Raw genomic sequence first — 20,149 nt, forward strand, 5'->3', positions numbered from 1 at the left:
CACTTGAGCTACAGCGCCACTTCTGGTTTTCTGGTGGTTTATTGGAGATAGGAGTCTCACGGTCTCTCCTGTCCCGGCTGACTGAACCACGATCCTCAGATCTCAGCCTCCTGAGTAGCTAGGATTACAGGCGTGAGCCACCAGTGCCCGGCTTAGTGAGATGCTTCTTAATAAGCCTTCCCCATGTCCCCTGCCTTGCTGGGGCATGTTCATTTCTTTTCTTTTTTTCTTTTTGGTCTTTTCTGGTGCTGGGGATCAATTCAGTTGTATCGCTAGGCGCAAGTGCTTTTCCACTGAGCAACATCCCGGCCCGCATGTTCATTTATTTAATCGTCCAACTTACTGTGTTTTGAGTGTCCTGTATACATTTTTGTTTGCTTGTTTTGTTTTGTTCTTGCCAGTCCTGGGGCTTGAACCCAGGGCCTGGGCACTGTCCCAAGTTTCTTTTGCTCAAGGCTAGCACTCAACCACTTGAGCCACAGTGCTACTTCTGGCTTTTTCTGCTTATGTGGTACTGAGGAATCGAACCCTGAGCTTTGTTCATGCTAGGTAAGCCCTCTACCACTAAGCCACATTCCCAGCCCTGTACATTTTTTTTTTCTTTTAAAGAACGCTGATGAACTAAGTGCCAGTGGCTTACGCCTATAATCCTCAGTACTAAGGAGGCTGAGATATGAAGATCCTGGTTCAAAGCTGGCCCAGGCAGGACAGTCCATGAGATTCTTGTCTCCAATAAACCACTAGAAAACCAGAAGTGGCACTGTGGCTCAAGGGGTAGAGAACTAGCCTTGAACTGAATTGCTCAGGGACAGCACCAAGGCCCAGAGTTCAAGCCCCACGACCAACAAAAAAAAAAGAGAGAGAGAGAGAGAGATAACTGATGAGTTTGAAAAGCCTTTAATCATCTCTGCCAACAGATTTATACAAATGTTTTCATGTATAAAAAGGAAAAGAGTAGCTAGTAAATATGTAACTGTCTTTGCTGTAACAACACAGCAAAGTGCACATTAGGAGTATGCTGGTATTCCTCTTATACTGATGAGCATAGGAGCAAGGAACACAGGTACTTCTACAAACAATATTGGGATTGTGTGTAGGATCACATAATATGAAGATCAAATGTCGGTATAATAGCTCTATGATTTTGAGTGTTAAATTCTCTGGGACTAGGTTTCCTTTTGTTAAAGTTAATGGGCTAGCTTGGCACAGGTGGCTCACACCTATAATCCTAGCTACTCAGGAGGCTGAGATCTGAGAATCACAGTTCTAAGCCAGCCCAGGCAGAACAATCCCTGTGTGATTCTTTTTTTTTTTTTTTTTTTTTTTTTTTTTGGTCATGGGGCTTGAACTCGGCTTGGGTGCTGTCCCTGTGCTCTTCAGCTCAAGGCTAGTGCTCTACTGCTTGAGCCACGGTACCACTTCCGATTTTCTAGTGGTTTATTGGAGATAAGAGTCTCATGGAGTTTCCTGCCCGGGCTGGCATTGAACCATGATCCTCAAATCTCAGTCTCCTGAGTAACTAGGATTACAGGCGTGACCATCACCACCTGGCTCCTGTGAGGTTCTTATCTCCAAATAACCACTCAAAAACCGGAAGTGTGGTTGTGGCTCATTTTGTAGAGTGCTAGCCTTGAGCACAGAGAGACCTAGGGTGGGCTGGGAATGTGGTTTAGTGGTAGAGTGCTTGCCTAGCATGCATGAAGCCCTGGGTTCGATTCCTCAGTACCATATAAACAGAAAAGGCCAGCAGTGGCACTGTGGCTCAAGTGGTAGAGTGCTAGCCTTGAGCAGAAGAAGCTCAAAGACCATGCCCAGTCCCTGAGTTCAAGCCCCACAGTCGACCAAAAAAAAAAGTGAATGGACTAGGGATACGTAGCTCAGTGGTAGAGCGCTAGCATGTGTGAGGCCCTGGGTTCCATCTCCAGAAGCACAAAAGACAAAAACAATAATGCTACCTCAGAATAGTCAGTATAAGCATGAAGTGAAATAGTGCAGTAGCAACTCCGAGTACACAACAGTATATATAGACTGCAGCTTTGCAGTATCCTGTGTGAATGTGTGCCGTTTTTTTTGTTTGTTTGTTTGTTTTTTTGTCAGTCGTGGGGCCTGAACTCTGGGCCTGGGCTCTGTCCTCTCAGCTCTTCAGCTCAAGGCAAGCGCCCTACCCTTGAGCCACAGCGCCACTTCTGGTTTTCTGGAGGTTTATTGGAGATAAGAGTCTCACAGACTTTCCTGCCCGGGCAGGAAAGTCTCAGCCTTCTGAGTAGCTAGGATTACAGGCGTGAACCACTGGTGCCCGGCTAATGTGTGTGGTATTGATGGATGAATACCAGCATTATTTTGGCTGCTGTCTGGTGCAGATTTCTAGGCAATTATCATTCGCCCATGAGCAGCCGCTGGCAGCCGCCCCACAGCACGGGCCCTTTGTTTGTGCTGTCTGCTTCCTGCTGGCTGCACGCCTGCCATCTGGGTGCCTTTGACCCCACAGGTGTGAACGGCTTGAGGATGCTGGGGATTCTCCATGATGCAGTTGTGTTCCTGATTGAGCAGCTGTCTGGTGCCAAGCACTGTCGGAATTACAAATTCCGTTTCCACAAACCTGAAGAGGCCAATGAACCTCCCTTGAACCCCCACGGCTCAGCCAGGGCTGAGGTCCATCTGAGGCAAGTACCCGTGGAGATTCCCACTGATACCATTGTCTTGACATGCTGCTCCATTCTTTAAATGTAAACCTTCATCTTTTGGCTCCAGGAAGTCGGCATTTGATATGTTTAACTTCCTGGCTTCTAAACACCGACAGCCTCCTGAGTACAACCCCAATGACGAGGAAGAGGAGGAGGTGCAGCTGAAGTCCGCTCGGTGAGCGCCCAGGGAGCCAGTCATTCCAAGCGTCCTTTCCCTCCACCCCGCTTCAGGGCGCTGCGTCCTTGTGCTTGGACCACAGCTTCCTGATGCATTTTAAGAAGACTCAAATCTAGTTTGCATTGGAATGTAGCTGGCTAGTAAAGAGAGGACTGTAAGTTAGAAGAGGTTTGAGCAGCTGTAAGATGCCAATTTTATTTCATGGTAATAACCTTTGCTGATAACTTTGCTGTGTGTGTAACCGTAGATGTGGTCAGAAAGAACTGTCTTGGAAAGGGGCCTAGTTTAAGAAATGCCAGATAGTGAATAAGTGTATTCATAGTCTCTAGGATCCTTCACTTCAAGACTCAAAACATTATTTCCTGAAAAGAATTTGCTAATAATTTGTCTTCTCTCCTAGGAGAGCAACTAGCATGGATCTGCCGATGCCCATGCGTTTCCGGCACTTAAAAAAGACTTCTAAGGAGGCAGTTGGTGTCTACAGGTATGGCTAAGATTGTAGAGCGAATAATGAAACGAATGAAATGAAGAGACTAAATGTTGGAGTAACTCCCTCCTCCTGGCGGTGAGGCATTTGTGTGTACAGTTAATTGAGCCTGAGCGCCTGAGCTTCCGCAGCTTCTTGTATTGAACATGGACTTCCCCATAGACACCTAGAGCACTGCTGCTTTTAGAAGGCTAGGGAATGTAGAAATCACTCATCTTTGGCCATTTGTCAGCGCAATCTATGTGCACAGATTCCTTGTAAGTGACCATCTGGGAAGCTAAGAGACATGGAGAATCCATTCATTGATACATATTTATGGATTCACACAATACTGGAAAACTTATGCCTGGTCTCTCCCATCTCTCTGACCCAGGTCTCCCATCCACGGACGGGGTCTTTTCTGCAAGAGAAACATCGATGCAGGTGAGATGGTGATTGAGTATGCCGGCAACGTCATCCGTTCCATCCAGACCGACAAGCGGGAGAAGTATTATGACAGCAAGGTGAGACCCCTCTTCCTGTCCCTGTTCTTCGGTTTTACCCTAAAAAAGGACCACAGCTGTCCACTTGATCCTTGAGTCCCCAAAGAAATGATACGTGCCGCCTGGCTCTGGTGGCTCAGGCCTGTAGTCCTAGCTACTTGGGAGACAGATCTGAGGAGCAAGGTTCAAAGCCAGTCTGGGCAGAAAAGTCTGTGAGACTCTTATCTCAAATGGAACTGTGGCTCAAAGTGGTAGAGTGCTAGCCTTGAGCAAAAAAGCTTAGGGACAGCACCCAGGCCCAGAGTTCAAGCCCCACGACCCACCAAAAAGAAAAAGAAAGCCGAGCGCTGGTGGCTCACGCCTGTAATCCTAGCTACTCAGGAGGCTGAGATCTGAGGATCACGGTTCAAAGCCAGCCCGGGCAGGAGAGACCGTGAGACTCCTATCTCCAATAAACCACCAGAAAACCGGAAGTGGCGCTGTAGCTCAAGTGGTAGAGCGCTCGCCTTGAGCTGAAGAGCTGAGGGACAGCGCCCAGGCCCAGAGTTCAAGCCCCACGACCGACAAAAAAAAAAAAAAAAAGAAAAAGAAAAAGAAAAAGAAAAGAAATGATATGTGCTATCAATTCTAAGACATTTTTTCTTCAGTGCTAGGAGTCAACCCCACAAAGACATTAAAAAAAAAAAAGTTACATCTCCAAGACCTGTGAAAAGTCCCCATACATGTTCAGAATCTACTCTAAAGATAAGCATGCAGACACCCTGGAGAGCTGGGCACCAGTGGCTCACGCCTGTAATCCATCCACTCAGGAGGCTAAGATCTGAGGATCTCAGTTAGAAGCCAGCTGGGCAGGAAAGTCTGTCAGATTCTTATATCTAGTTAACCACCAAAAAGCCAGAAGTGGGGGCTGTGGCTAAGTGGCAGAGCACCAGCCTTGAGAGAAAAAAGCCAAGCAAGAGACAGCACCCAGGTTCTGAGTTCAAGCCCAAATATTGGCAAAAACAAAGAGGGGGGGGGAGCGGGAATAACAGTTTCAAGGCCGTATGACTCAATGATTCATCTCTTGACTTTGGGGTTCCATCCCCAGCACCTAAAGTTAGTAAGCAAATAGCCAGTTCTTCTTGTTCACGTGCAGGGCATCGGCTGCTACATGTTCCGCATTGACGACTCCGAAGTAGTGGATGCCACCATGCACGGGAACGCCGCACGCTTCATCAATCACTCGTGTGAGCCCAACTGCTACTCACGCGTCATCAACATCGATGGGCAGAAGCACATCGTCATCTTTGCCATGCGCAAGATCTACCGGGGCGAGGAGCTCACCTACGACTACAAGTTCCCCATCGAGGACGCCAGCAACAAGCTGCCCTGCAACTGCGGCGCCAAGAAATGCCGCAAGTTCCTGAACTAACGCTGCTCTTTCCCCCGGGCCCAAGTACCAGCACCCAGGGCCACCCAAAGCAGTGCTGAAGGCCTTGCTCCAGGACCAAGTGGGCTGGTGGAGGGGCCTCTGGCCGGGCCCCCTCATGTCCATATTCATGTCATACATGTGGTCAGAGTCTTAGAAATGAGGTCTCAAAGAAAAGATCCATGACGGGCTTTCTTGGAGGACCCCTCTTGACTGTCAGCTGTTAAGCTTGCTGGGGAGCTAGGTCCTGGGCCATGTGCCTGGAAGGAGCCTCGAGAGGCTTGGTTTTCTTGGGAGGTGGGGCCTGAGCATTCCTCCAAGAGCAGTTGTCTTCCTCACTTCACCTCAGCTCTTCCCCAGGCTCTCGGAGCCGAGGGTCAGGCAGGACTGAGATACGGGGCTGGCTGGACACAGCCTGCTAGTCTGCCAGCCAGGCCCTGCCTGTGGCCATCTGTTGAACAGACAGAGGTCTGGTGGTTTTCCCTGCTCGCCTCCTCCTTGAGAGAGTTCACTTCCAGCTGGGAGACAGGATTCCTGGCACCTCTGGTGTCAAAAGGCTGTCTTGGGGTTGTGCCAATTAATTACCAAACATTGAGCCTGTGGGCCGGAAGTGGGAGGACTTAATCCCTGTGAGCCTTATCTCAGCCAATCACCTTCTTGACCATAGGAGCGGCCTTCCTCTGCCATTCTTCTCTTCACTCCGCCTTCCTTCCTGTCCTCCATCCCACTGCTTTCCCGTCCTGCTTCCTGGGTGGTAGGGGAGCTGACTCCCCGCTCAGGGCTCGGGCACTCGCCGGTGGGCGCAGGGCGTGCCTACACGAAGGTCCCCGAGCTGCAAGCACTCCAGGGGGGAAGTGGACAGGAGCCGCTAGCCAGAACCAGACAGAATTTGAAGACTTTGTGCAACTCTCCCCTGAGAGTTCTGAAGAAATATATGTAGCATGATTTTTTTAGAAGAGGATACAGATTGTTTGAATAGGATTTGAATCATGCCACCACCAGAGTACCATAACCAGGAGAACCCCTGCGCCCCTCCCTTCCTAGGACACGGGAACTTTCTTTCCCCTCTTTAAGACATAGGAAGACTTCGTTTTTGAATAGTCAATGTCTAGTTGAAGGCAGAACACTAATCATTTCAAGGCCCAAAACTTGGGGACTAGACCGCGGGGTGTGGAGGGGCCGTCGCTGCCAGCGCGCAGCCGCGGCTGAAGCGGGCTCCATGACACTACTGCCCCGGCGCGGTGCGCTCGCGCAGCATCCAGTTTTTCTCTTCCTTCCCCCAAGACAGTGCGTGTCTTGAACCTGTTAAATTAAGTCATTGGATTTTACTCTGTTCTGTTTACAGTTTACTATTTAAGGTTTTATAAATGTAAATATATTTTGTATATTTTTCTATGAGAAGCACTTCATAGGGAGAAGCACTTATGACAAGGCTATTTTTTAAACCGCGGTATTATCCTAATTTAAAAGAAAATCGGTTTTTAATAATTTTTTATTTTCATAGGATGAAGTTAGAGGAAATATTCAGCTGTACACACAGAGTCTGGTTTTCCCTGCCTGGCTTCCCCCTGGAAGGTGTGCTTTTCGTTGTTCCACATGTAGCTTGTTCGTGCCCCCGTGACCAGTGTTCTCTGGTCGGTTCTTGAAGGAAGATCACTCAGCTCCATTAGGCCGCTCCCGTCCTTTCCCAAGGAAGCCCCTCCTCCCAAGGCTACAGGAGGATCTTGACTCGCCAGTTTCTTCTTTCCCACGCCGCCCGGCCTCACCTCTGGCGCTGGCTCCGAGCCCGGCCGGCTAGCGCATTTCCCTCATCTTGCCTTACTTCAGAGTTAGCAGCCAACCAGTTCCGTGGCACCTTGACATCCTCCATCACCATCTGTCTCAGATCATTTCCTTTTTCTTTCCTTTCCCTCTGCCCACCAAGTCCTCAGATCCGCAAAGAACCCGCTGATCCCCTGTGCCCTCTTTCGGGGCGGCCTGTTGAAACTGCAGCACAGTGCGACCGCTCACGATAAAGCAGACCCCGCGCCAAGCGGCGTTGCCCAGCAGCGAAGTCCACGGCGGGGGGGGGGGGGGGGGCGCCCTTTTCTCGCCCATTCCTCTGCAAGTCTAGCAAAGCAATACGACTCAGCCCAGCACTCTGCCCCAGGACTCCCGGCTCTGCGGTGCCTTCCATCCTGGGCTCCCTTTTCTCCCAAGACCTTAAGGACTTGGTCTGGTGGCTTTGCTGGACCCTTGTCGCTGTCGCCGCTGTCATGCAGGGAGCCCAGCACTGTGGCCAGGGCGGCAGAGGCTTCCTTGCCGTCGTGGCGAAGTGCCAGCAGGGGACTGGGCAGCAGCCTACCCAGCCCTCACCTCCCGTCCTCCTCTTCCCATGAACGACATGCGGTGGCCCGAGGGGTCCCACGCGCGGCTCGTTCACTTTATTATTGCACTGTGTGAGGTTTTTTTGGTAAATCCTTGTATTCCTATTTTTTTTTAATGAAAAAAAAAAAACTTAAGCTGCATTTGTTACTGAAATGATTAATGCACTGATGGGTCGTGAATTCACCGTGAGAAAGACCCAGAGGCCAGCCCGAGGGTGGGGGAAACTCAGCTAAACAGACCTAGTCACTGCCCTGCTAGGCCAGCTGAACTGTGAGCCCTCATCCTCTGTCCATACCCACGCCCCGAGGGCAGGGGAGGAGCACACTGCCTCCCCTGCCAGCTGCAGAACGGTTTGCCTTGCCTTCTCACCCCGACTCACCCACAGAAAGGAGAAAACCCCCTCTCGCAGCTCAGCCTTGAGTCTATTGCCAAAATCAGCATACCTGCCAGCAACTCGGGGGACAAACTAAGGTTTCCCTAGGAAGAGGGGAAGAAGGCAAAAATGGCCTGGCTGTCTCCAAAACTGTGTCTGAAAACTATGTCTGTTTTGAAAGTGACCAAGGGACCCTCCGCACCAAAGTGCTGACTGAGGAATTGGCGGGGGGAGGGAGGGTCATTCCCAGGAGTGCCCCCTGAGAGGCATCCCAGATCCCAAGGAGTACAGCTCGAGCCTGGTCACTTCTCAGAGCCAGCTCACGTACCGCTTTGCTGCTAGAACCTGTTGTGGCTGCACTTTCTGGTGGCTCAGTGACAGCTGTGTGGCCAGTACAGCTGCATGGCGTTGACCCCGTGGCCGGAACCTGGTCCCCTGGTTCCTCTCTCCCCCCGCCCCCCCCCCGTGGCTTCCCTCCCCCATTCTTAGGTCAGTAGCAGTGAACAGGGACACCCCTGCAGCTGTGTTTTGAACCAGGCTCCTTTACCAGGTCCCAGCTTACCACCACCCTGACAACCCCCCGGCCAACGCAGTGAGCACCATGCAGTCACCTTGATTTAAAAAAACCTTATATAACAACACACACGCACACGCACGCACACACACACACACACACACACACACACACCATCTTTTAATGAATGTATCTTTCTAAAGGACTGACGTTCAAACAATTATCTGAAAATACTAAAGGTCAAAAACCTTGTCAGATGTTAAGTTTGATTTGGGATTCTTTTTCATAGAAATCAACTTGTTTTTTAAGGAAAAGCGGGTCATTGCAAAGGGCTGGGTGTAATTTTGTGTTTTCACTTCCTTCATTTTAAAAGCAATACAAGGTTATTGAGCAGATGGTTTTGTGCCGAATCATGAATATCAGTCAAGTCTCACACTCTGAAAACTTGCAACTTTTTTGTTTGTTTTGGTTTTCAAATAAATATAAATATGATATATATAGGAACTAATATAGTAATGCACCATGTAACAAAGCCTAGTTCAGTCCATGGCTTTTAATTCTCTTTAACACTATAGATAAGGATTGTGTTACAGTTGCTAGCAGAGCAGGAAAATGTCAGGCTAGCGTTCCTCTGATTTTCACATCGGGGACCCCAAGCCACAGGGGGGTTGGCAAAATCCACCATTCTCCCAGAGAGCAATGAGGAAATGGTGTCACCTGGATTTTTCCTGCTCGTGAATGTTGCCAGTCAGTACCTGTACTCTTTGTTTCTCTACTTTTGGTTATGAATGTTGGGGTTACCACCTGCATTTAGGGGAAACTTGTGTTCTGTGCTTTCCTGGTATCTTGTTCTGAGGTACTCTAGTTCTGTCTTTCAACCAAGAAAATAGATTTGTGGTGTTTCTTTTATTGAACTTTTAACAGTCTCTTTAGTAAATACAGGTAGTTGAATAATTGTTTCAAGATCAACAGACGACAAGCTTCTAGAAATAAGACATTTCTCGACAACTTTATCATGTATAACAGATCTTTTGAGTTTTTTTTTTTTCCTGTGTTCTTCCAAGCTTCTGGTTAGAGAAAAAGAGAAAGAAAAAAAAAAAAGAAAAAAAAGGAAAATGTTTGTAAGTCCATCAGTGTTAACTCCCTGTGACAGGGGTGAAGGAAAATACTTTAATAGTTCAAAAAATAATAATGCTGAAAGCTCTCTACGAAAGACTGAATGTAAAAGTAAAAAGTGTACATAGTTGTAAAAAAAAAAAAAGGAGTTTTTAAACATGTTTATTTTCTATGCACTTTTTTTTATTTAAGTGATAGTTTAATTAATAAACATGTCAAGTTTATTGCTGCAAATGGTCGCGCTTCCTTCTGGCTTTGGCAGGGGCGGCAATGGGGAGGGGCATGGCCTCTGTCGAGGTTTCAAAATACTTTACAGTACAGCCTTTTAAGATGGAATTATGAGCTAGACTGGTGACTCACGCCTGTAATCCTTCCCTACTCAGGAGGCTGAGATCTGAGGATCAAGGTTTGAAGGCAGCTCAGGCAGGAAAGTGCATGAGACTCGTTATCAGCAAAAAAACTGGAAGTGGAGGTGTGGCTCAAGTGGTAGAGTGCCCACTGTGAATGAAAAAAAACAAAAAGCTGAGTGAGAGTAACAGGCCCTGAGTTCAAGTCCCATTACCAGCACAACAACAAAAAGATAGACTCACAAAGTGCACTCCCTGTGGCTGCCTTTTGGTCCCACTGCTTCCTGGCTGCCTTAACCTGGATTTCTTCCCTTCACTCAGCAGTGACCTGTGTTCAGGATCCAACATGCTGGATGTGAGGAAAGGGTCAAGAGGACAGAGGAATAGTTCCCTTCATCCAGTCCCCTTTGCCCTTCATCCCTTTATTTTTATTTTTTTGTCGGTTATGGGGCTTGAACTCTGGGCCTGGGCACTGTCCCTCAACTCTTCAGCTCAAGGCTACTGCTCTATCACTTGAGCCACAGCACCACTTCAGTTTTCTGGTGGTTCATTGGAGATAAGAGTCTCATGATGTTCCTGCCCAGGCTGGCTTTGAACCTAGATCCTCAGATCTCAGCCTCCTGAGTAGCTAGGATTACAGGTCTGAGCCAACAGTGCCCAGCTTCATCCCCACTTTATCCAGGGAAAGTCAAGCTATGACTTCTAAACTGTGACTGACAAAAACATTCCAGCACCTTCCACCTTAAGGCTGAGACTGGATCTGTTTATTTTGGTAAGAGCACATGTTCAGTTGAGAAATCATTGCAAATATTCTGCTAAGCCAAGGTCACTAACCCCAATCACGGAGGTTGAACTTACACTAGAGCCAAGGAATGGGAGGCACTTCTGGGGGAGGTCCCCAAACAGAATCTCCTCCTTTAAAATCAGCTACCTGTGGGGTGCTGTGACCCCACCCCAGCACCCTGCCTCTTTTGTCCTCAATCCCCTCTCCAGACTTCATTCAGGAGCACCATGGGGACTCCGAATGATCAGGCAGTGTTGCAAGCCATCTTCAACCCTGACACCCCCTTTGGAGATGTAGTGGGATTGGACCTAGGAGACGAAGCAGAGAAGGATGAAGATGAAGGTGAGCCTTTGACCTTGGCCTGTGCTCTGCACACGGGCACCAAGGAGGAAGGGACCAGCGCTGCTGCTTCCTCCCAGCTGGGTTACTGACATCAGAGTTGGAGGCTGGCTCGTGTTGAGTGTACAGTGCGGGATTGGCAAGAGACATTCTGCCAGCAGGGTGCCAAAGCCTCACTGTTGGGTGATGTTAAACTCTTAAACCTTTGTCAAAACAATGTTATCTCCCACAGAATGGAGGACAAACGGGGTAAGGGGATAGTGGCTCAGTTGACTAGTCTTGACCTAGCCCCCAGAGCTGCCATTTATTTACACTATTATTACAAGGTCAGCCCTGAACTTCCTTCTGCAGAGGAAGCACGCTCAGCAGCGACCCCTAGTGGAGGATGCCCTTGTTTCTAGACAGGTGACACTCAAGCCTCACTGAAACCACAGGCTGAAAGGCTGAGGAATACAACTGGGGGGGGCTTTTCACACCCTAGGAATGTCATGGTGGCCTTTAAGGGGCAGAGTAGTGCAGTAAAATGAGAACCAGCTCAATGTAGAGCCAGGAAGACGAAAGCTTCCAACTTAGAACTTAAAGACGGTGACCTTGACTACGTTATTGACCTAGGAACCAGTTTGGACTACTGTTGGCCAGGAGGAGTCCCAGGGCCCTTTTCCAAATTCCTTTGGGCCTTAGGTAGTAGTGTTAGCTCCTCGCCTTGAGCTCAGTGTTTCTTGCCCACACGCTGCAACTCACCCCTGCCATGGTCCACACTGGGCAGGCGGCTCAGCTCCCAGGATTCCAACCTCATTCCTGGGTCCCTCTGTCCTGTGTGCGTTCCCCTCACCCCCTTGTGCAGATGGAGTTTTCCCTCAAGCACAACTGGAGCAGTCTAAAGTCCTGGAGCTGCAGGGGGTGATGGCAGCAGAGGCGGGTGACCTCAGCACAGCCCTGGAGAAGTTTGGCCAGGCCATCTGCCTGCTGCCGGAGAGAGCTTCTGCCTACAACAACCGAGCGCAGGCCAGGCGGCTCCGTGGAGATGTGGCAGGTGAGGGGACACACCTGGGAAGCTCTGCAGAAAGTGTCTCTCGAAGGCACTGAGATGAGCTGGGGTGGAGCAGGGGCGTGGGGGATGAGAGCCTGGGATTAGGAGTGGGCCCTGCTAACTTGTGGGAGACTGTGAAAGAAGATACTGTAACCCATTCGTTTAAGGAATATCTGATGAAAGTCTATGGACTAGCAGTGGGCTAGAGCAGAGGACACAAAGATAAGAAATGCACTGCCGACAGCTGACATTTACATAGTAGTTCCTATTTGCCATGCATTAAATGCTTTACATATGAGCCATAGAAACAACCTGAAAAGTCATATCTAGTGTTATCCATGTTAAAGATGCAGAAACCGAAGCATGCGAAGGTTAAGTGTGCTCAGGCTCCTCCAGCCCAGAAGGGACAGAGCTGGGATTTAAGCCAGGTGGTAGCACTCTTAATCCACATGATCCTGCTCTTGGGGTTGGTCATAGTTCAGAGCAGAACATAATGAGTTGACGGGCATGAGGGGGGCGGTAGAAGAGCTGCTCCTGGAGCAGGTGGGCAGCATGAAAAGATTGGGAAGTGAGCTCACAGAGGTGGGCAGGGCCAGGTGGCAATGAACTCAGTGTGTCAGAGATTGGACGTGTGTGTGTGTGTGTGTGTGTGTGTGTATACACACCTGTACTGAGGCTTGAACTCAGAGCCTCACTATTTTTTTTTTTTTGGGTCCGGTCGTGGGGCCTGAACTCTGGGCCTGGGCGCTGTCCCTCAGCTCTTCAGCTCAAGGCTAGTGCTCTACCACTTGAGCCACGGCGCCACTTCCGGCTTTTTTCTTTTTGCTTATGTGGTGCTGAGGAATGGAACCCAGGGCCTCGGGCATGCAAGGCACGCGCTCTACCACTGAGCCATCTTCCCAGCCCTCAGAGCCTCACATTCTTGCTCAGCTTTTTCACTCAAGGCTAGTCTACCACTTGACCCCTTCTGTTTTCTTGCTGGTTAATTGGAGATAGTCTCATGGAGTTTTCTGCCCAGACTAGCTTCAAACCATGATCCTCAGATCTGAGCCTCCTAAATATAGCTAGGATTACAGGCATGAGCTCCCAGCCCCCAGCTCAGGTTGACCTCTTGAAAACATGTACCTAGAAGTTTCAGAGGTAGGGTAACTGGGTCAGACCTACTACACTGAAGATAGACTGGCTGGCACAGGAACCCATGGTGTAATGAGCCAGGCTGATGGGAAGATGGAACCCACAGAGACCTAATGGGGAATGAGGTAACCGGATTAGTAGTACACGTGTTCCTGGAACCAAAAATGCCAACCAGAGAGTCTGGACTCCATTCTGAGACAACAGAGAATCCTCCAAAGCCCTTTCCAGGCTGGCCTGCCCTGTGCTGATGAAGTCAGCTTGCAAAGCAAAACTCCTGAGTGGAACAGGTTGATTCCATCTAGAAAGCTCCTCCAGACCAGCTCTGCAGAGGGAAACTGAGCAACACCACAGTCTGAGGGCTTCCCCATCAGCAGCCTGGGTGGGGTGAGGAGCACCGCTGGTGTCAGTTCTGGGAACCAAGTCCTGGAACTGTGCCACTCAGCCTTGCTCCAGGACGGGGCTGAGCTCCCAAGGCCCCTGTGGCACTCTCTAGGAGCCTCGAATGAGTGTGAAGCAGAGCCCAAGAGAAAGCAGCTAGACTCCAACTAGCTGCCTGAGGTTCTGAGTTCAGAGTTCAGAACCCCAACCCAACTCTTTTGTATTATATAAGGATCATAAAAATGAAGCTGGGAAACTGGCACGGGAACCTCCTTCCAAAGAAATGAGATACACCATACTGAAGATGATAGAGAATGAGGAAAGGTAGCGAGCTCAGTAAACAGCAGAGAGCAGTTGTTCTAAATGATGCAATGGAAGGAAGGGGGGGAGGGGAGAGCCCTCAGAAAGGAAGAGTTGAGAAAGTGCTTTTGTAGCTGATAGATACATTGGTCCCTGGGATTCAGAGTAAGGCCCTGACACAGGATTTATACTTAGTAACTTCTCTGTGGAATTGCAGGGACAATGGGCCAGAATCAATACTGTGATCATTCAGTTCTCCCAGCAACCTTCACTACTTGTTTTTTTGTGTTTGAAGGAACTCTGTGTGTGCGTGCGTACGTGTGTGTGTGTTTGCGCGCACGTTCTGGTGGTGGGGATTGAACTAAGGGACTTGCACTCTTGTCCAGCTTTTTATTCACAGCCAGCACTCTACCATTTAATCTATGCCTGCAGTGTGGTATTTTGTTGGTTAACTGACGACAGTCACTTGGGCTTTTCTGCCTTCAAAGCAAGATCCTCCAAATCTCAGCCTCCTGAGTAAGCAGGATTACAAGGATGAGCTATAAACACCTGGGTACTAAGAGTTTGTACCTGGGGCCTTGTACTTGCTAGGCTGAGGCTCTTACCACTTAACCCACACACCCAGCCCAGCTTTTTGCTATTTATCTTGGAGATGGGAGTCTAGTGGACGTTTTCCTGCCTGGGCTGGCCTCAAACCACAATCCTCTAGGTCTCAAGTCTCCTGAGCAGCTAGAACTATAGGCGTGAACCACTGGCGGGGGGGGGGGGGGGGGAGGCTCACGTCGTGGTGAACCACGCAAGTCCTAGGCTTTTGGGGCAGCTCTGCAACTGTCTGTGAAGCCAAGGGCAAGCCTCCGCCCTTCCTCCCAGACCGGTGTCATGGGAGAAGCGGTCCCTTCCCCAAGTCCCAAATGTCTGCTCCGTGCTGGGGTATGTGTGGCGGGGGAGGGATAAAAATCTCCCGAGAGCCTCCGGGAGTCCTGAATGACAGGTGGGCGGGGCCCGGGCGTCGGGAGCGCGCCGCTGATCCCGCCTCACCCCCCCCCTCCGCGCAGGCGCCCTGGAGGACCTGGAGCGCGCCCTGGAGCTGAGCGGCGGCCGCGGCCGCGCCGCCCGCCAGGCCTTCGTGCAGCGCGGGCTGCTGGCGCGGCTGCAGGGCCGGGACGAAGATGCCCGCAGGGACTTGGAGCGGGCGGCGCGGCTGGGCAGCCCCTTCGCGCGGCGCCAGCTGGTGCTGCTCAACCCTTACGCCGCGCTGTGCAACCGCATGCTGGCCGACATGATGGGGCAGCTGTGCGGCCCCCGCAACGGACGCTGAGCACTAGGGGGCGGGGGGGGGACGGGAGGGGACCCTGAGCCAATAAAGCTGCGAGGCCTCGCCGACCTCTGCGTCCTCTGTGTGTCTGCCCTCGCGCCCCACGCACACGGCAGCCGGACGGGCATCGATTGGTCCTGCCTGGCGCAGACCCCGCCCCGGTCAGGGACTGCGGTGCCCGGCAGACCTGAGCAGTTGCTCCCCGAGGGCGCCAGGTGAGCCGCCGGGATGCTGCGGTGACACCCCCGCCTGGCACCCACCTCCGCCAGACCTCCTCCTCGGCCCAAGGCCGTCAGGATTGGAAAAAGGGCCTATGGCGAGGGAGGGGAGAGGGCAGGAGAGGGCCCGGGGTCGGAGGAAGGGCGACCTGTTGGGGGCAGGGGGCGTGTAGACCGACTGCGCGCGCAGCCGGCGCGGTTTGCGTCCCCCGCAGCCGGGGCTGGGTGCGGCGCCCGCGCGCGTGCGGCCGTGCGGGGTGGGTCAGTGCCTTTCAGCTTCGCTGCTCCGGTCCTCGCCGTGGCCTCGGCGAGCCCGTCTACATCCCCGACTCCCGGGGGTTGCGAGGCCCGCACACTCTCCCCGGGCGGACCCCGGAGCCCGCTCGCCGCAGCCTGGATCCCAGGCCCTGGCCAGCCGCCATGCGGCCGCCTGCGGGCCCAGCCACGCTCCCGCGCGCGCTGCTGCTCCTGCCAGTCCTTCTGGGCTCAGGTACACCCCTGTGCGTTCCTTGGTTAAGTGCTTGTGGGAGCTTTGGTGCCTTCTGCCTGCGTCTTCCCTCGGGGTTCCTACCCACGCCGGGCCCCGAGGGCCAAGCCTCCCCTCCCGCCCCTTCCCAGCCTAGGGTCAACTGAGAGAACTGAGCTGCCCTGTCTTTTGGCATGCTGCCCTTCTGTAACTGAACCTCATCCTGGTCACAGAGCAGAACCCACCTTCCCAGAGACCACCTGCTATGTTCCAGGTTGGGGGGAATTGGCACCACAAATTGATGGTCAGACCTGGGCAGAGCGGGCACTTCGGGAGAATGAACGCCATGCCTTCACCTGCCGGGTGGCAGGAGGCCCTGGCACGCCTCGATTGGCCTGGTACCTGGACGGACGGCTCCAGGAAGCCACCACCTCAAGACTTCTCAGTGTGGGTGGGGAGGCCTTCTCCGGAGGTACCAGCACCTTTACTGTCACTGCTCAGCGGGCCCAGCATGAGCTCAACTGCTCCCTGCAGGACCCAGGCCGTGGCCGGTCAGCTAATGCCTCCGTCATCCTCAATGTGCAGTGTGAGTACCTCTGGAGCCACGGCAGCCGGAAGGGGGTGTTCAGCGGGACTTCTTTTTGTTGTTGTTTTTTCAGGTAGGCTCTCACCATTTAGGCCAATTGGCTTCAAGCTCCCAATCCTCCTTTGCCTCAGCCTCTCACAGGCTCAGATTACAGGCATTGCCAGGATGCCCAATTTGAGCAGGACATTTAGCAAACACAAAGAGTAACTGTCTTTTCCCTCACACTGACTCTATGAGGGAATTTCCTCTGTGTGTGTGTGGGGGGGGACGTGTGCAGTATTGGGACTTGAACTCAGGACTTGAGTTCTCCCTTGGCTTTTTGGCTTATAACTAGCATTCTGCCATTTGAGCTACACCCCTACTTTTTTCTATTAATTGGAGATGAAGAGTCTCTTGGGTTTGTCTGTCCTGGGCTGGCATTGAACCTCACTGCTCAGATCTTAGTCTCCTGAGTAGCTAAGATTACAGGCATGAGCCACTGGCTTATATTACAGAGGAGTAAAATGAGACATAAAGAGGGTAAGCAGTCTGCCCAAGGACGCATGGGATAAGAAGCAAGGCCAGGCGGTGGATCCAGACTCTTACCTGGATTTATATTCTTAATTATTGTGAGAGGCCATCTCGGGAGCAAGCCCAGCCATCCTGTTCTTTGGTGTTCACTTGTAAAAGGCTCCGGACTCCCTTCTCCCCCCCAGTTGGGGAAGAAATGCCCGAGTAGGAGGGGCTGTGCTGAGAGTGATTGCCTCTGCTCTGCCCCAGTTAAGCCGGAGATTGCCCAGGTTGGAGCCAAGTATCAGGAGGCTGAGGACCCAGGCCTCCTGGTTGTCTTGTTTGCTTTGGTGCGTGCCAACCCACCTGCCAATATCACCTGGATTGACCAAGATGGACCAGTGACTGTCAACACCTCTGACTTCCTGGTGCTGGATGCTCAGAACTACCCCTGGCTCACCAACCACACTGTGCAGCTGCAGCTCCGCAGCCTGCCACACAACCTCTCGGTGGTGGCCACCAATGACGTGGGTGTCACGAGCGCCTCACTTCCAGCTCCAGGTGAGCAGCACGGGCAGCTGGTCCAGCGAACCCGCGGGTGGACATGGGGATCACAGCACAGAAACAGGACAATTTGGTGGCCACTGAGCAGGCCTTGTGAATAAGCTGGCCCAGCGTCCTTGGGCAGGAAGGGCCGGGTTGTCTGTCATCTGTGACATGGAAGGGTTGGGGTCCTACGCATTTGGAGCCTAACTGGCGGGCACCCTGCAGGACTCTGGGCCGCCCGGGTGGAGGTGCCGCTGCTGGGCATCGTTGTGGCCGGAGGGCTTGCCCTGGGCACCCTCGTGGGCTTCAGCACCTTGGTGGCCTGCCTGGTCTGCAGGAAAGAAAAGAAACTCAAAGGTAGGGCCAGGCGCTGGGGCCGTGGGTGGCTGGAGGACGGAGGCGGGGTTGGGAGGCAGCAAGGGTGGCAGGCGGAGCTGGGCACACGTCATCTCTGACCCGTGTGGAGCCGCTGCAGGGGGTGGCTGTGGTAAGGCTATGGGTAGCAGGAGAAAGCACTGGAACACATCTCTGATCCTAGAGCGAGGGCTGGGCGTTTGAGAGACCCCTGTTGCCTGAGGGTCCCAGGTCTGAGAGGGCATATGGGGGGCAGAGCCCAGCGGGAGCCGGCTCAGTGACTCATTAGCATAATGTCTTTGTCCTCATTAGCACAATGTCTTTGTCCTCAGGCCCTTCCCGACGCCCATCTCTGATCTCTAGGTAATGCTTCCTGGTGCTGGGTGGAGGGTGGCGTGAGGAAACGTGGGGTTCTGGCAGGTCTGAGGAGGCAGGCCACAGAGCATCCAAGCACCTGTGCCACCCCACAGTGACTCCAACAACCTGAAACTCAACAATGTGCGCCTGCCCCGGGAGAATATGTCCCTCCCGTCCAACCTTCAGCTCAACGACCTCACTGCCGATCCCCGAGGTACATGTAGGACCCTGCTCTTTGCCCATGCTTTATCTTCAGAAGAGCTTCTGAGAAGGCTCTGGAACTTAGGAGGAAGGGAGGAAGGGACTGGGCGCCCCTGGGCACAGCCTTCATCCTGGGTATATCTCCACTCCCTTCCCCCGCCCAACACACACACGGTCACCCAGCAGGGAAACCAGTAGAACCACCAATGGCTCGGAACAGCAGCCGGCCAGAGCTTCTGGAAGCTGAGACTGGGGGCCTTCTCACCAGCCGAGGTACTGGGGAGGAAGGAGCCCCTTGCCCCTCTGCCCCGCCCTATGTAGTGAAAGCAGCCTGAGGCTAGGGGACAGGCCCCTCAAGGTGAGCCCTCTGGGGAACTTTGACCCCGCAGGCTTCATCCGCCTGCCCATGCTGGGCTACATCTACCGAGTGTCCAGCGTGAGCAGCGATGAGATCTGGCTGTGAGCTGCATGGGGGAGACGGGAGCGCTGCCCCTGGGCACCCCCAGCCACCCCCTGCCCTGCCGGGTTGCCAGCACGAAGAGGCCCCGTGCTGCCGCCGCCTGCTGGCACTCCCACAAGGAGTCCCCCAGGAGCTGCATGTGACGTTGCGGTTGCGCTGGGATCAGATGCACGAGGCAGGACTGCCAACCAGAACTCGGTCCTTTGCGCTTCCTGGTGCCTAGGCCCAGGCAGTGGACGCTGGCCAGGTGAGTTTCGGTGTCACCTGTATGGTGTAGGCTGCTAGGTGCCCACACGGACTCCTCGGCACCTGTACAGGAGGCCCGGAGGCTGCCTGCCGGCTTGAGGGACAAAGAGGGCCCTGCATGTCCTTCCCACACTATGTAGCTCTGTTCCCTCAGGGAAAATGTAGTCCCCTACTAGCTGCACAGGAACAGCCTAGGCCCTGGGGCCATTGGCAAGCACAAAGGAGCCCCTTCTGCTGCACACCTCTGCCCTTTCCCACCTGTGCCCCACCTCCTCCTGGGCACTGTAGTCTACGCCCTGGGCCTCCTCCTGGCTGGGCTCTGGAAGCCCCCTTGGCCCTGCACCCATGGTGTTGGGGAGGGAGAGAGGTGACTAGTTTGGCGGCATCCAGGGTAGCATGAAGCTATGCATCGTTTTTTCTTGTTAGCACTTTAAGCACATCCCCTAGGGGACGGGGAGCGAGGGCCTGGAGCCCCGTTGGCTTCCCCAAGTTTCCTGTGAGTCACTGTGTCCCGAGTTCTCAGGATTGATGGTTTCCCTCTCAGCATGTCTCCCTCCCACGGACCCCAGCCCCAATCAGCCGGAAGCCCCCGTCCTGCCCCATCGTGTTCTTTAGGGGTTGGTTGTAAGCAGGGACAGAGGGACATGGAGAAAGAGGGAGACCAGATACCCCCAAATGACCTCAGAATGCTTTAAGAAGCAACATGGAAGTGCTTGAATAACAGTGCAGAGTATATTTTTCCCTTGTTGCTCTCGTTTTGTAATTGTTCTCACATTATTGCCCAGGACAGTGCTGAGCACAGTAAACTCAAACATGAAGATGATGTCTCTGCTTCATTTCCTGAAATACATTTTTAAATTTATCCTTTTAAAGTCAATGTTTGTAAGGAACGCCTCCTCTCTCGGTATGTGTTCCCTGTGTATAGAGTAGGCTGACAGTGTAGCACGGTAGCATCGTCTCTGCCCCTCTCGACTCCCTTGTGCCTTTGGA

General features: G+C 52.6%; 3 protein-coding genes across 7 annotated transcripts in view; all 3 read left to right on the forward strand.

Annotated features, from left to right (window-relative positions):
- LOC138838986 (histone-lysine N-methyltransferase 2A-like) overlaps nucleotides 1-7,313 on the forward strand; it is a 77,981-nt gene extending 70,668 nt beyond the window's left edge. For 3 of the 4 annotated variants that reach the window (XM_070038586.1, XM_070038589.1, XM_070038587.1), the window contains exons 32-34: nucleotides 2,489-2,663; nucleotides 2,756-2,859; nucleotides 3,263-3,346. In XM_070038586.1, coding sequence (XP_069894687.1) covers nucleotides 2,489-2,663; nucleotides 2,756-2,849 — 269 coding nt within the window. In that variant the 3' untranslated portion in view covers nucleotides 2,850-2,859; nucleotides 3,263-3,346. Of the gene's footprint in view, nucleotides 1-2,488; nucleotides 2,668-2,755; nucleotides 2,860-3,262; nucleotides 3,347-3,722; nucleotides 3,853-4,966 lie in introns of those variants that run through there. The other variant, XM_070038590.1, reaches the window with a different exon arrangement.
- Nucleotides 7,314-10,807: 3,494 nt separating this feature from the next.
- On the forward strand, nucleotides 10,808-15,249 carry LOC138838790 (tetratricopeptide repeat protein 36-like). The gene is made up of 3 exons (XM_070038119.1): nucleotides 10,808-11,082; nucleotides 11,924-12,112; nucleotides 14,977-15,249. The coding sequence occupies exons 1-3, from the start codon at nucleotides 10,968-10,970 to the stop codon at nucleotides 15,237-15,239; spliced, it is 567 nt and encodes a 188-aa protein (XP_069894220.1). The 5' UTR covers nucleotides 10,808-10,967; the 3' UTR covers nucleotides 15,240-15,249.
- A 349-nt stretch (nucleotides 15,250-15,598) lies between these two features.
- Nucleotides 15,599-19,977, forward strand: LOC138838988 (transmembrane protein 25). Of its 2 annotated transcripts, none has more exons than XM_070038595.1 (8): nucleotides 15,599-15,944; nucleotides 16,195-16,506; nucleotides 17,266-17,556; nucleotides 17,767-17,898; nucleotides 18,228-18,258; nucleotides 18,366-18,466; nucleotides 18,637-18,726; nucleotides 18,843-19,977. In XM_070038595.1, exons 1-8 carry the CDS (start codon nucleotides 15,875-15,877, stop codon nucleotides 18,914-18,916), a joined length of 1,101 nt encoding a protein of 366 aa, XP_069894696.1. In that variant the 5' UTR covers nucleotides 15,599-15,874; the 3' UTR covers nucleotides 18,917-19,977. The 2 variants fall into 2 exon arrangements, with proteins under 2 accessions (XP_069894696.1, XP_069894697.1); XM_070038596.1 differs by having other exon boundaries at nucleotides 18,640-18,726.
- Nucleotides 19,978-20,149: the final 172 nt, after the last annotated feature.

This window comes from Dipodomys merriami, unplaced genomic scaffold, assembly GCF_024711535.1.
Source record: "Dipodomys merriami isolate MVZ:Mamm:240054 unplaced genomic scaffold, mDipMer1.0.p SCAF_29, whole genome shotgun sequence".
In the NCBI taxonomy this organism is placed as follows: Eukaryota; Metazoa; Chordata; class Mammalia; order Rodentia; family Heteromyidae; genus Dipodomys; species Dipodomys merriami.